This window comes from Rhinopithecus roxellana, chromosome 11 (genome assembly GCF_007565055.1).
Source record: "Rhinopithecus roxellana isolate Shanxi Qingling chromosome 11, ASM756505v1, whole genome shotgun sequence".
Taxonomy (NCBI): Eukaryota; Metazoa; Chordata; class Mammalia; order Primates; family Cercopithecidae; genus Rhinopithecus; species Rhinopithecus roxellana.
This window is the reverse complement of record NC_044559.1, coordinates 110,428,906-110,441,432: the sequence shown is the minus strand read 5'-3', so window position 1 is coordinate 110,441,432 and position 12,527 is coordinate 110,428,906. Positions and strand designations below refer to the sequence as shown.

Sequence of the window (12,527 nt, the reverse complement as noted above, 5' to 3'; positions counted from 1 at the left end):
AACACTTATGCCTGAACCTTCTTTTTATTTCTTATCTAACTTCCAATTTCTTACATGATTTTGAAACTTGTTTTTGTATTTAAAACAACAGGGACAACTGAACTTCACTTTCAAACAATATTCATTTTTATAAATCAGTGCAGAATACACTTATTGAAAATACATCTTGGGTCCAAAGCTTCAAAGAGTAAAAAGGAAGATTTTAAATTATATCTAATACATTACGATTGTTCTGTCTTTTAAAATCCTTTTCAGATCACCCCCTGGATGTTTCTTCCCTAGAAGTCTCAGAGAATTAACAACACAATGTAATCTAGGTTTAAATTTGGGTTTCTCCTGTGTTTCAGATACTGATGTTTGAGCTTTCTCTTCCTGACAAGCCACTTAAAGAGTCACTGTTACTTTGAGGTTTTATCTATAAGATTCGTGTCTTTTGGGCTCATTAAGAACATTTCCAAAGATTACAATGTCAATAGCACCTAATTACTGGACTGTGAGAAAGGTCTTCTTGAGTACATAAAATCTGTGGCAGTGCACAGTACACAATAGGTAGCTCAGATCCCACACTTTATCACAAGTAAGTAGCAAACAAATTAATAATGTTACCTGTGCTCTCTTGGATAATTACTACTGCATAAAAACTGCTTTGAAATGTTGCAGATAGTATTGTACCTCATTTTCTTAATCCCCTTAGAGTAACAAGGATTTATTTGTCTCTTAAACTTTCTATGTTGCATGCACCACTTGACTTTCTCGTTCTGTTTAGAATTTTTAGAACTTGCAACATAACAAAAAGTCATTTTCAACTGGTCTAGGAAGGACATATCACCTGATATGACATTGTTTTAAATTAAATTTTATATTTTACTTTACTCTTTTCAAAATATATACTGTATGTTTTGATACTATTGCTAGATTTTATTTTTTACTTATGCCTGGTAGAAAATCAGCTATTACAGAAGCTGAGGAGACTGGGCACAGTGGCTCATGCCTGTAATCACCAGCACTTTGAAAGGGTATGTATGGCAGCAGGATAGCTTGAGCCCAGGAGTTTGAGACCAGTCTGGGCAACATAGTGAGACCCTGTCTCTACAAAAAATAAAGAAATTAGCTTGATGTGGTGGTGTGTGCCTGTAGTTCCAGCTACTACTCAGAAGGCTGAGGCAGAAGGATCACCTGGGCCCAGGAGATTGAGACTGCCGTGAGCTATGACTGGACCACTGCACTCTAGCCTGGATGACAGAGCAATACCCCATCTCAAGAGGAAAAAAAAAAAAGCAGTAGAGATTAGCTGTTTTAATTTATTAGCCTACTGTTTAGGGCATCATTACTTTCATGGGGGGATTAAAATACAGATTTGCAAGGCTTTAGTTTGGGATTATACTATGAACAGCTCAAGAGGACAGGCAGAGAGAAGAATTAGCTAGGCATGTCACATATATGATCTCATTTCATCCTCATAACAAACCTAAGAGGTGGGGTTGCCATGTCTGTTTTACACAACAGGGAGCACTAAGACGAAGGCACCAGTGAGTAAGTAGTCACCTGAGCTTGGAAGCAGTCTGTCAGCCTCCGAAGTCCAGGTTCTCTCTGTTACACCATGGATTTTCCCCACTGTGTTTTGTTGCAAATGAGATATTTTCCGTGTTGTCATGCATGAATCTTGGGGCAGGTGAAAATAATTGAGTGGGGATTAGCAGGTACCCTTAGCCTAAACTGGATTTGAATCCAGCTGCTCCACTTATTTGCAATATAAACCTACCAGTTTACAAACCTCTCTGTATTCAATGGTCTTATCTGTAAAATGGGGGAAAGCAAGAGTACCTATCTCAGGGTTTTTGTGAGGATTACAGTAAAAATGTGAAAGGCATTTAGAAAATTACATATATCCACTGAATGCTAGTTATATGCAATTTCACAAAGTGTTTTGTGGTGTGAAAGTATAGCCTAAGAAGCTCAACCTTTGATGCCAACACTGAGGATTCTGTAACAGAAAGGATAACTTTCCACAGGATATTTTAAATATTCCTATCCTATTTACATATTTAAAAATGGAATGGATTTTAACTTTAAAGTGTTCAGTTTGGGATCTGTTACCAAACAGGTTATAGTAACCCCTTATATTTTATGTACCTGCCTTAGTCCATTCTCACACTGCTATAAAGAACTACCGGAGACTGGCTAACTCATGGAGAAAAGAGGTTTAGTTGACTTAGTTTCACAGACTTAACAGGAAGCATGGCTAGGAGGCCTCAGGAAACTTACAATCATGGCGGAAGGGGAAGTAAGCACGTCTTACAATGGAGGAACAGGAGAGAGAGAGACAGCGAAGTGCTACACACTTTTAAACCATCAGATCTCATGAGAACTTACTATCATGAGAACAGCATGGGGGAAATCAGCTCCCTAATCCAATCACCTCCCACCAGGCCCCTTCTCCAATTCGACATAAGATTTGGGCAGAGACACAAATCCAAACCATATCAATACCTAATACCTCTTTAATAGATATTTTTTAATTAGTGCTTGAAAGCATTAATAATGTATTAAATTATTTCCTGGGAGTCTGAAGAGGGTACTCAACCTTGTAAAGTACTTTGGGAGCTCGGAATAACTTGTTTGGTGAAGATTAGCCATAATCTTAGCTAATTTGGCCCTTTTATTAGCAATAATCGCACCTCAGATAAACCTTATTGACTGCAATATTGCCACTGTGCAAAGCTATTTTGGTCCTTTAAATGTCCAGCCTGAAAGCCATCTGCAAGGCATTACCACTAAAGATCGTGCTTTCTAAAGAGAAGATTCATTTACTCCCCAAATTAGAAAATCAGTAATTCAGCTTTCTTCTTAACATTCATTTAGTTGTTTTTATTCAGTAAAAATAGGAAATTTATTTCTAGTAAATTTTGGATTAACTGGAACCAATTAACAAGAAATTTTTGTTAACTGGATTATTTCCCAAAACTATCTTTAGAGGGAAGAACATTACATGTCAAAGCTGTATCTGAGATTGAATACGAGGAAATTTCATGGTTATGTCCACAGGCTTCTGGTGTGAGCATTTTATCTTATGCCTCCTCTATAATGCTGATTAATATTCAGAATGATGAGTCTTATAGCACACTGTAAAATTATGGATCATAAAACATATTTATATTCAATTTTATTAGTAAGGCAAAAACGTGAGCTAATAGATTTTAGGAGGATTTTCAGTAGACAAGAGTGGCAGTAACTCTACATTTCGCATTTTCAGGGCTTAGAAAAGGGAGTGACAGTGTTTGTTTCAGTGGGGCTGCCTTATGTGTCATGTGGCCATCAAAATTTATTTGTGTCACTTCAAGGGGACCTTTGCAAAATGGTTTTCTTGGCTAGGGAAAGTCAGTTTTCAATGCAAAATCCTCAATTGAATTTTTAGGGACTGGAATTCTATGGTCAATTAAACTTCCTAACTAAAATTGCAGGCCATAAATGAATTAATATAGAAGTAGAAAACCAAACACCACATGTTCTCACTTATAAGAGCTAAACATTGGGTACACAGGGACATAAAGATGGGAATAACAGACACCGGGGTCTCCAAAAGGAGGGAGGGAGGGAGGCAAGGGTGGAAAAACTTCCTATCCCATACAACTAATTACTAGTTCACTAATTGGGTGATGAATTCCATCAAAGCCCAAACCTCAGCATCATGCAATACATCTACACAGCAAATCTGCACATGTACCCCTGGAATCTAAAGTTAAAAAAAATTTCAAGCCAACTAAATTCATTAATCAATATGTTTACATAAAATGTGAGTACACTAAGATGCTTTAGAAATAATTTCAGACTGGGCAACATGACAAAACCACCAATCAACCAAACAAACAAAAATCAGCTGGGCATGGTGGTATGCACCTGTTGTCCCAACTACTCAGGAGGGTGAGACAGCCAGGTTGCCCAGGCTGGTCTAAAGCTCCTGGACTCAAGCATCCCAAAGTGCTGGGATTACAGGTGTGAGCCACCAGGCCCAGTCTACTCTTCTTGTAATTATTAAGTTGGAAAAAAACAGAAATTTAACAGGAGCTTCAGGTTTGTTGGCAGTTTAACTTAAAAAAAGAAATGAGATTCCAACTAAGGCAGTGTCTGGTTTTGAAGTAAAACTAATTTTTTTTTTTTTTTTTTTTTAATTTAAAGACAGGGTCTCACTCTGTCACCCAGGCTGGAGTACAGTGGCATGATCTTGGCTCACTGCAGCCTTGACCTCCTGGGCTCAAGCAAATCCTCAGCCTCCTGAGTAGCTGGGACTACAGGTGCATGCCACCACGCCTGGATAATTTTTTTTTTTTTTTTTTTTTTTATTGTAGAGGTAGAGTCTTAGATGTTGCCTAGGTTGATCTCAAACTCCTGGTTTCAAGTGATCCTCCCTCAGCCTCCAAAAGTGCTAGTATTACAGGCAAGAGCCATTGGGACTTGCATAGACTTATTTTCAATTAGCAGTGATCAGTAGTCAGAAGTATATATTAGTATTCTTTTATTCAGTTTATCTGTGCAATAATTTTATAAATTGGCTGAAAAAAGTCATGCATTCGCCCAGAATACCAAATACCTCAGGGTACAAAAGAAAAGTAAAGTTAATCTAGACTAAGTAGCCATTCTGGTGTGAACTTCATTTCCAACAAAAAAGATTCTTACCTTTTGGTGAAAGTTGAAGGGATGCCTGATCACTGACTACATCCACATGCTTACTGTCTATCTGTAAGTGAACCAAAAATTTTCATTACTTAAGTTGAATAATATTAACTCAGTAAATATTTGAGAGAGAGAAATAAGGTACTTACTGAAGATGTACAATGACTTGAAGAGGATGTCCCTGTTACAGTTGTTCTAGATTGCACTAATAAGGGTTTTACTTTCTGAAAGACACAAAAGGTATGTGCTGTGTTATCAGGAGGAAATAATAGTCAAATCAAATGGATGTTAATGTTCTTTAGCCTTTAGTTGACCAAGATATGGAAACTATGCTTGTCACTTATTTGCTCAAATATGGCTGGGAAAATCCTTTTCTTTATTCCAATGGGATAGAGTCTCTTTCTTCTTCAGCCCACTTTGAAAGAAAATTTAAGAAAACTATTTTCCTTAGTATCTCTTCTGACTCTACTTCCTTTTGGTTGTCCCTACAATTGAGACTTACTACTGGCAACTGTTTGGAAGCCACAAGGGCGTCCCCACCACCTCCCAGTTACTAGAAGCTACAGCAATGGTGTCCTAATTCCCAAGTTAAAGAAAAGTTTCCTGAAATTAAAGGAAGCATATACTTCTAGAAATGATGTATTATGAGATCTAGATGAAAATCTCCTTAAGCCTTTTGGCTGGGACAATGGAGTATAAGAATATATGGATTCAAGGAAATGTAGACAAATGACTCTGGAATTGAATAGGCTGAAATGAAATGCAAAGGACTTTTGGATGTGGTATGGAAAGACTACTTGTGAATAAAACACAGACATAGAACTTAAATACAAATAAGACTTTCATTTCTTATACTTTTCAATGTTGCTGTAAGCTGATGAAGAAAGCAGGGGCCAGGCAAGGTGGCTCACACCTGTAATCCCAGCATTTTGGGAGGTCGAGGTGGGAGGATCGTTTGAGTCCAGGAGTTTGAGACCAGACTGGGTAACATGGCAAAACCTCATCTCTACAAAAACTACAAAAGTTAGCCAGGTGTGGTGGCACATGCCTGTAGTCCCAGTTACTTGAGGGGCTAGGGGAGCTGAGGCGGGAGAATGACTTGAACCCAAGAGGTCGAGGCTGCAGTGAGCAGTGATTGTGCCACTGCACTCTAGCCTGGGTGAAAGAGTAAGACCTTGTCTCAAAAATAAATAAATAAATAAAGCAAGCAGGCATATAGGAATACTCAGGTCCTAGACCAAGAGAAGATGGAAACCCAGGACTTCCACCCTGGAGCTCTCATTCACTTTGAAGGCATTTGCCAAACTTACTGAATATGTGCATGAGTTGTCAAAGGTTCCTATGACTTGGGAGGACAGGATACAACTCAGGGTCCACCTAAGGTGTGGAATTTAACAAGACACTCCCACCCCACTGTACGTGTGGGACTGTAATGCTATAACCAGAGTAAAGGTAAAATACTACCTCAAGTGAGGCTCCCCCAAGCAGTTTGCAAGGAAAATGCCTGCTTCTAAGGTTGGCAACTAGTTGAACACCATTAAAAAAAAAACCCTCCTTGGCTGGGCGCGGTGGCTCATGCCTGTAATTCCAGCACTTTGGGAGGCCAAGGCGGGCGGATCACGAGGTCAGGAGATTGAGATCATCCTGGCTAACACAGTGAAACCCCATCTCTACTAAAAATACAAAAACTTAGCCTGGCGTGGTGGAGGGTACTTGTAGTCCCTGCTACTCTGGAGGCTGAGGCAGGTGAATGGCATGAACCCGTGAGGTGGAGCTTGCAGTGAGCGGAGATCACACCACTGCACTCCAGCCAGGGCGACAGAGCGAGACTCCGTCTCAAAACACACACACACCACACACACACACACACACACACACACACACACACACACAAAAACAAAACAAACAAACAAAAAACACCCTCCTGTGAATTCCTAACCATTACTGGCCCATGCCATTTGCCAGCTGAATTCACACGGTGGTCTGAAAAGTGATATGCTAAAAAAATTAATTTAACTAATTCCAGAATAATGGTGTTCATGGCAATGGAAAGAAGCACATTTAAACCTTTTATGGAAAAATTCCTCTTCAGCCGAGTCCTCAGAGAATTTTTATAAATAAGGTTCCAAGGAAAGTGAGCAGTTCGTTGTCAAAAATCTGTATATACATCATGAGTAGTTGCTAGCATAAACAAGATAGTAGAACCAGAGTCTCTAAAACTTCAAATATAGAAATTCTCAGTCATAGAATATAAAAAAGTATGTTTAACATTTTTCAAGAAATAAAACGTAGAAGCTTGATGACGAATAATTTGTTTGCATATTTAAAAAAGAAGCAAACAAAATTTATTTCTATTTTTTAGAAAAATTATAAATATAATAATTGAAATGAAAGTCAAGAGGCCAATTTTAGCAGAAAAATTATACAGCTGTGAAAATAATAATAAATTGAAAGAGAGAATGAAACATATTATCAAGGATGCAGCTCAGAGAGACAAAGTGATGTCAAATATAAAGGCTAAGCAATAGCAATACGAAGGATAGAGGGAAAAGGTAAAACCTCATTTGGTCAGAGTTTTAGAAGACAGAAAAGAATAGGAGTATGGCAAAATACAGAGTTAAGAACTGAACACTTTCCAGAACTGATGAAACAAACTGACCTCAACTTTCAAGAATCCTGATAAATCTCAAACAGAATCAACAAAAAGAAATTCACAACTAGACACATCATAGTAAAAATGCAGAATACTGAAGAAAGAGACCTTATAAGCAGCTAAAGACGAGAGACAGATTAATGTTAAGAAAGTCACAGTTAAAGAGACAGCAACATTCCCATGCTAACAACGTGTATTAGTCTGTTTTCATGTTGCTGATAAAGACATACCGGAGACTTTACAAAAGAAAGAGGTTTAATTGGACTTACAGTTCCACGTGGCTGCGAAAGTCTCACAATCATGGTGGAAGGCAAGGAGGAGCAAGTCACATCTTACGTGGAAGGCGGCAGCCAAAGAGGTGCGCTCATGCAGGGAAATCCCCTTTATATAACCTTCAGATCTTGTGAGACTTATTCACTATCACGAGAATAGCACGGGAAAGACCTGCCCCATGACTGAATTACCTCTCGCTGGGTCCCTCCCATAACACACGGAAAGTCAAGAAGAGATTTGGGGCCGGGCGCGGTGGCTCACGCCTGCAATCCCAGCAATTTGGGAGTCTGAGGCAGGAGATTCACAAGGTCAAGAGATTCAGACCATCCTGGCCAACATGGTGAAACTCCATCTCTACTAAAAATACAAAAATTAGCTGGGCGTGGTGGTACGTGCCTGTAATCCCAGCTACTCAGGATATGAGGTAGGAGAATCACTTGAACCTGGGAGGCAGAGGTTGCAGTGAGCCGAGATCCTGCCATTGCACACCAGCCTGGGCGACAAGAGCGGAACTCCATCTCAAAAAAAAAAAACCAAAAAAAAAGAGATGAGATTTGGGTGGGGATACAGCCAAACCATATCACAATGGAATCTAGAAGACAGTGGAATGGTATGTTCAATGTGCAAAGAGAAAGTATCATAAATCTAGAATTTTACACCTAGAGAAAATATCTTTCAATAACAGTGGCAAAAACAAAGGACATTTTCTGTCAAGTGATAACTGAAAGTGTTGGCCTCCAGGAGATCCCCACTAAAGAAAATTCTAGGCCAGGTACGGTGGCTCATGCCTGTAATCCCAGCACTTTGGGAGGCCGAGGCAGGCAGATCACCTGAGGTCAGGAGTTTGAGACCATCCTGGCCGACATGGTGAAACCTCATCTCTACTAAGAATACAAAAATTAGCCAGGAGTGGTGGCAGGCATCTGTAGTCCCAGCTACTCGGGAGGCTGAGGCAGGAAAATTGCTTGAACCCGGGAGGCAGAGGTTGCTGTGAGCCAAGATTGTGCCACTGCACTCCAGCCTGGGTGACAGAGCGAGACTCTGTCTCAAAAAAAAGAGAAACTTCTAATGCATGTACTTCATGTAGAAGGAAAGTGATCTCAGATGGAGGGTCTGAGATGTAAGAAGGTATTGCAAATAAAGTGGTAAATATGTAAGTAAAGCTAAACAAATATTAATCAAATGTACCAATAATAATAATGTGCTATGAAGATTAAGAAAACAAGGTAGAGTTAAAATAGATGACAAGAGCATTATATACTGACAGAGAGTGGCAGTTGAAATTTAATTGCCCAAAGAACTTTTATTGTTCACCACTGTAAACACATACAGGTAATTTAAACTTTCTTGATAGAAACAAGAGTTTAGAAATTAAAAAAAAAAGAATGAGAAAAAAAATAACCAATTGAAAAAATGTAAAGAAGGAGAAAAACACATACAAAATAGGGACAAATATAAAACATAAAATAACAAGGTATAAAGCCAAATGTATTTGTGATTACAATAAAATTAAATGGACTAAATGCCCCAGTTAAAAGACAAAGATTGTCCAACTAGATTAAGAACAAAGTTTAAAACTAGCTGTATGCTGTACAAAAGAGTCACATCCAAAGCAGAAGCATACAAAAGGCTGACAGATATGCCAAGAAAATAATAACCTACCGAAAGTGCAGGTAGCTCTAGTAATATAAAGCCAAAACAGACTTTAAGGCGAAAAGCATTTGTAGAGATAAAGTTTGTCATTACATAATGGTAAAATGTTCAATTTACCAGGAAGATACGATTATAAAATAGTAAGCATCTAATAATACAGACTAAAATTACATAAAGCAAAACTGATTACAAACTACTTAGAGTAATATGCAAATCATCTAAATATAATACCATAAAAATACAAGGTACCTAAGATTACATCTAAAAAAAGGTACTTTCAAGACTTTTATAGAGTTATAAAACTCTATTGAAATAATACCTAGACAAAATATATAACATATTTACAGATTAGAAGACTCAATGATAAAGATGCCAATTGTGCCTAAATTGAACTGTAGATTTAACATAATTCTAATTGAAATACCAATAAAATTGGTTTTGTTTTGTTTCTTTTGTTTTGTCTTTTTTTTTCTGTGAATATTGACAATCTGATTCTAAAATTTACATGGAAATGCAAAGATCCAATAAAGCTGAGGCACTCTTGCAAAACAGGGCAGAAGCATTAGCCTTATCAGATAAGACTTAGATATTAAATCAGTGTTATATTGGTGCAGGAAAAAAAAAACAGTGAAACAGATAGAGTCAGAATAGACTCATACATATGAGCCCTTAATAATGACAGGTGGAATTATATATAAAGGGAGAAGACAGACTTTTTATTAAATGGCTACTTCAGATGGTTATTTATAATAAAAGAAAATGAAACCAGACGTCAACCTCTCTACACACTAATATCAATTTTAAATGGATTAAATCTGTAAATATGAAAAGCAAAACAAGTCAAAAGTTTAAAGACCATAGAGAATAATATATTTGTGATTAAATGTTAGATGAACTCTTTTTAAAGGCAGAGAAAAACGTAAAGACAAAAAGGAAAAGATTAAGTCAGAATAACATTAATATTGAGAACATTTATTTATTTTAAAAATGCCAGAAAAAGATTAAAAACTTTATCCACAAACTGAAAGAAGACATTTGCAATATATATAACTGGTAAAGGATTAGTATCCAAGTTATATAAAGAATTCCTATGAAAAAATAAATATGAAATAAACCAATAGAATCAAAAGGCTGAAACCTGCAGTACTTAAAAGAGGAAACCTGAATGGCCAATAAACATATAAAAAGATGACCACTTTCATTAGTAATCAGGAAAAGGCAAAAAAAAAAATTATAAACACACATACATACACAGAAACTCCAAAACCATGAGTAAGCATTATACAATAACAGGTTGGCAAAAATGATGACGTCTGGCAATATCAGTGCTGAAGACCATGTGGAGCACTAGAAACTCTCATCTGTTCCTGGTTAGAGTGTCAGAGTAATATTACTTTGGAAAACTATCTGGCATTAGCTTCTGTGACAAAGGTTATTTGTTGTCCTTCAATATCTAACCTCCTTCTTTTATTTTTTTGGAGACAGGGTCTTGCTCTATTGACCAGGCTGGAGTGCAAAGGCACAGTCATGGCTCACTGTGGGCTTGACCTCCCAGGCTCAAGCTATCCTCCCAGCTCAGCCTCCCTCAGCCTCAGGCACGTGCCACTATGCCCAGCGAATTTTTTTTTCTATTTTTTGTAGAGACGGGGTCTCACTTTGTTGCCCAGGCTGGTCTTAAACTCTTGGGCTCAAGTGATCCTCCCGCCTCAGCCTCTGTGCTATTATTACACATGTGAGCCACCATGCCTGGCCTTATTCTCCTCCTTTCTTTTTTTTTTTTTTTTTTTTTTTTTGGTAATATAACCTCCAAGTTTTAGTTAGGTATTTGGCTGCATAGACACAGACCACCTTTCTCAGTCTCTCTTGCAATTGGATGCAGTTCTAGGTCCAGGATCAGACCTGTGGGACATGAGTAGAAGTGATATGTGCCATTTCTGGGTCATACCTTTAAGGATAAATATTCTTGCCCTGGACTTTCTCTTTCTGGAGAAAGTCTAGAACCCATGGACATGAAGTTGACCACCTTTATTTATGTGGGTGAGTAAAATATCTTAGGAGATGTCAGAGCAGTAAGACTGAAGGAACCTGAGTATCACTTTATGGAGTATTGCTCCTCATGGGGCATCGTAATGCCTGGAGCCGCTTGCTTCTTCACTGTAACATGAATGAAGTAGCCTTCAATCTATTTAAGTCAGTATAGTTTTTGTTGTTGCAATCACAGTAGCTTACCCATAGCAAGTGAACTTATCAATACTCTATGACCAGCAATTCTGTTACGAGTATAAAACCTGGAAGAGCTCCTGTATCTGTGTATCAGGTGAAACTATAAGAATGTTGAGAGCAATAATATTCATAATAGTATAAAGTGTGGCCGGGTGCGGTGGCTCAAGCCTGTAATCCCAGCACTTTGGGAGGCCGAGACGGGCGGATCACGAGGTCAGGAGATCGAGACCAACCTGGCTAACATGGTGAAACCCCGTCTCTACTAAAAATACAAAAAGCTAGCCGGGCGAGGTGGCGGGCGCCTGTAGTCCCAGCTACTCGGGAGGCTGAGGCAGGAGAATGGCGTGAACCCGGGAGGCGGAGCTTGCAGTGAGCGGAGATTGCGCCACTGCACTCCAGTCTGGGCGACAGAGCGAGACTCCGCCTCAAAAAAAAAAAAAAAAAAAAAAAAAGTAAAAAGTGAGAACCAACGTAAGTGTTGATGAGCAGCAGAATGGGTAAATAAGTTGTGGTATATTCGTGTAGTAGAATATTCGCAACGGGTGAATCACAACCACTAGCATCAGCATGAATGAATCTTAGAAGTATAATGTTGAGAAAATGGAGCAAAATCACAGAACAATGTACGCATTTTTCATTTACTTATTTTTTATTTCTAGAAAGCTTAAAAACCGGCAAAACTCAACAACATACTGCTTAGAAATACATGCACAAGTGACAAAACTATGAAGAAAATTTTTAAAAAATTAGAGCAATGGTTCCCTCCAGGAGGGAATGAAGAGGAATGCAATTGGTGGGCTTCTGGGGCATGGTAATAATCTAGTTATGGCCTTGGTCTCGGGAACGCGGGCATTCATGTTATTATCATTCTTTAAATTGTGCATATGTATTTTCATTCATCCGTTTCTTATTCATGGGTAATTTAACAGTTTGAAAAACATGCATCCAGAAAAACATGAAACAACAAAATTTAGACTTGAGACAAAATAAACTCTTCTCTAATTAGACCTGACACCAAATTAAGAGATTAAGAAGGAACCGTACTCCTGGATAA

The 12,527-nt window shown here is 38.3% G+C and overlaps 1 protein-coding gene across 1 annotated transcript in view; it reads right to left on the bottom strand.

Moving 5' to 3' along the window:
• C11H10orf67 (chromosome 11 C10orf67 homolog) overlaps nt 1-12,527 on the bottom strand; it is a 133,198-nt gene that overhangs the window by 18,391 nt on the left and 102,280 nt on the right. The window contains exons 14-15 of the mRNA XM_030941281.1: nt 4,821-4,895; nt 4,675-4,735 (exon numbers count right to left, since the gene is read on the bottom strand). Coding sequence (XP_030797141.1) covers nt 4,675-4,735; nt 4,821-4,895 — 136 coding nt within the window. The remainder of the gene's footprint in view (nt 1-4,674; nt 4,736-4,820; nt 4,896-12,527) is intronic.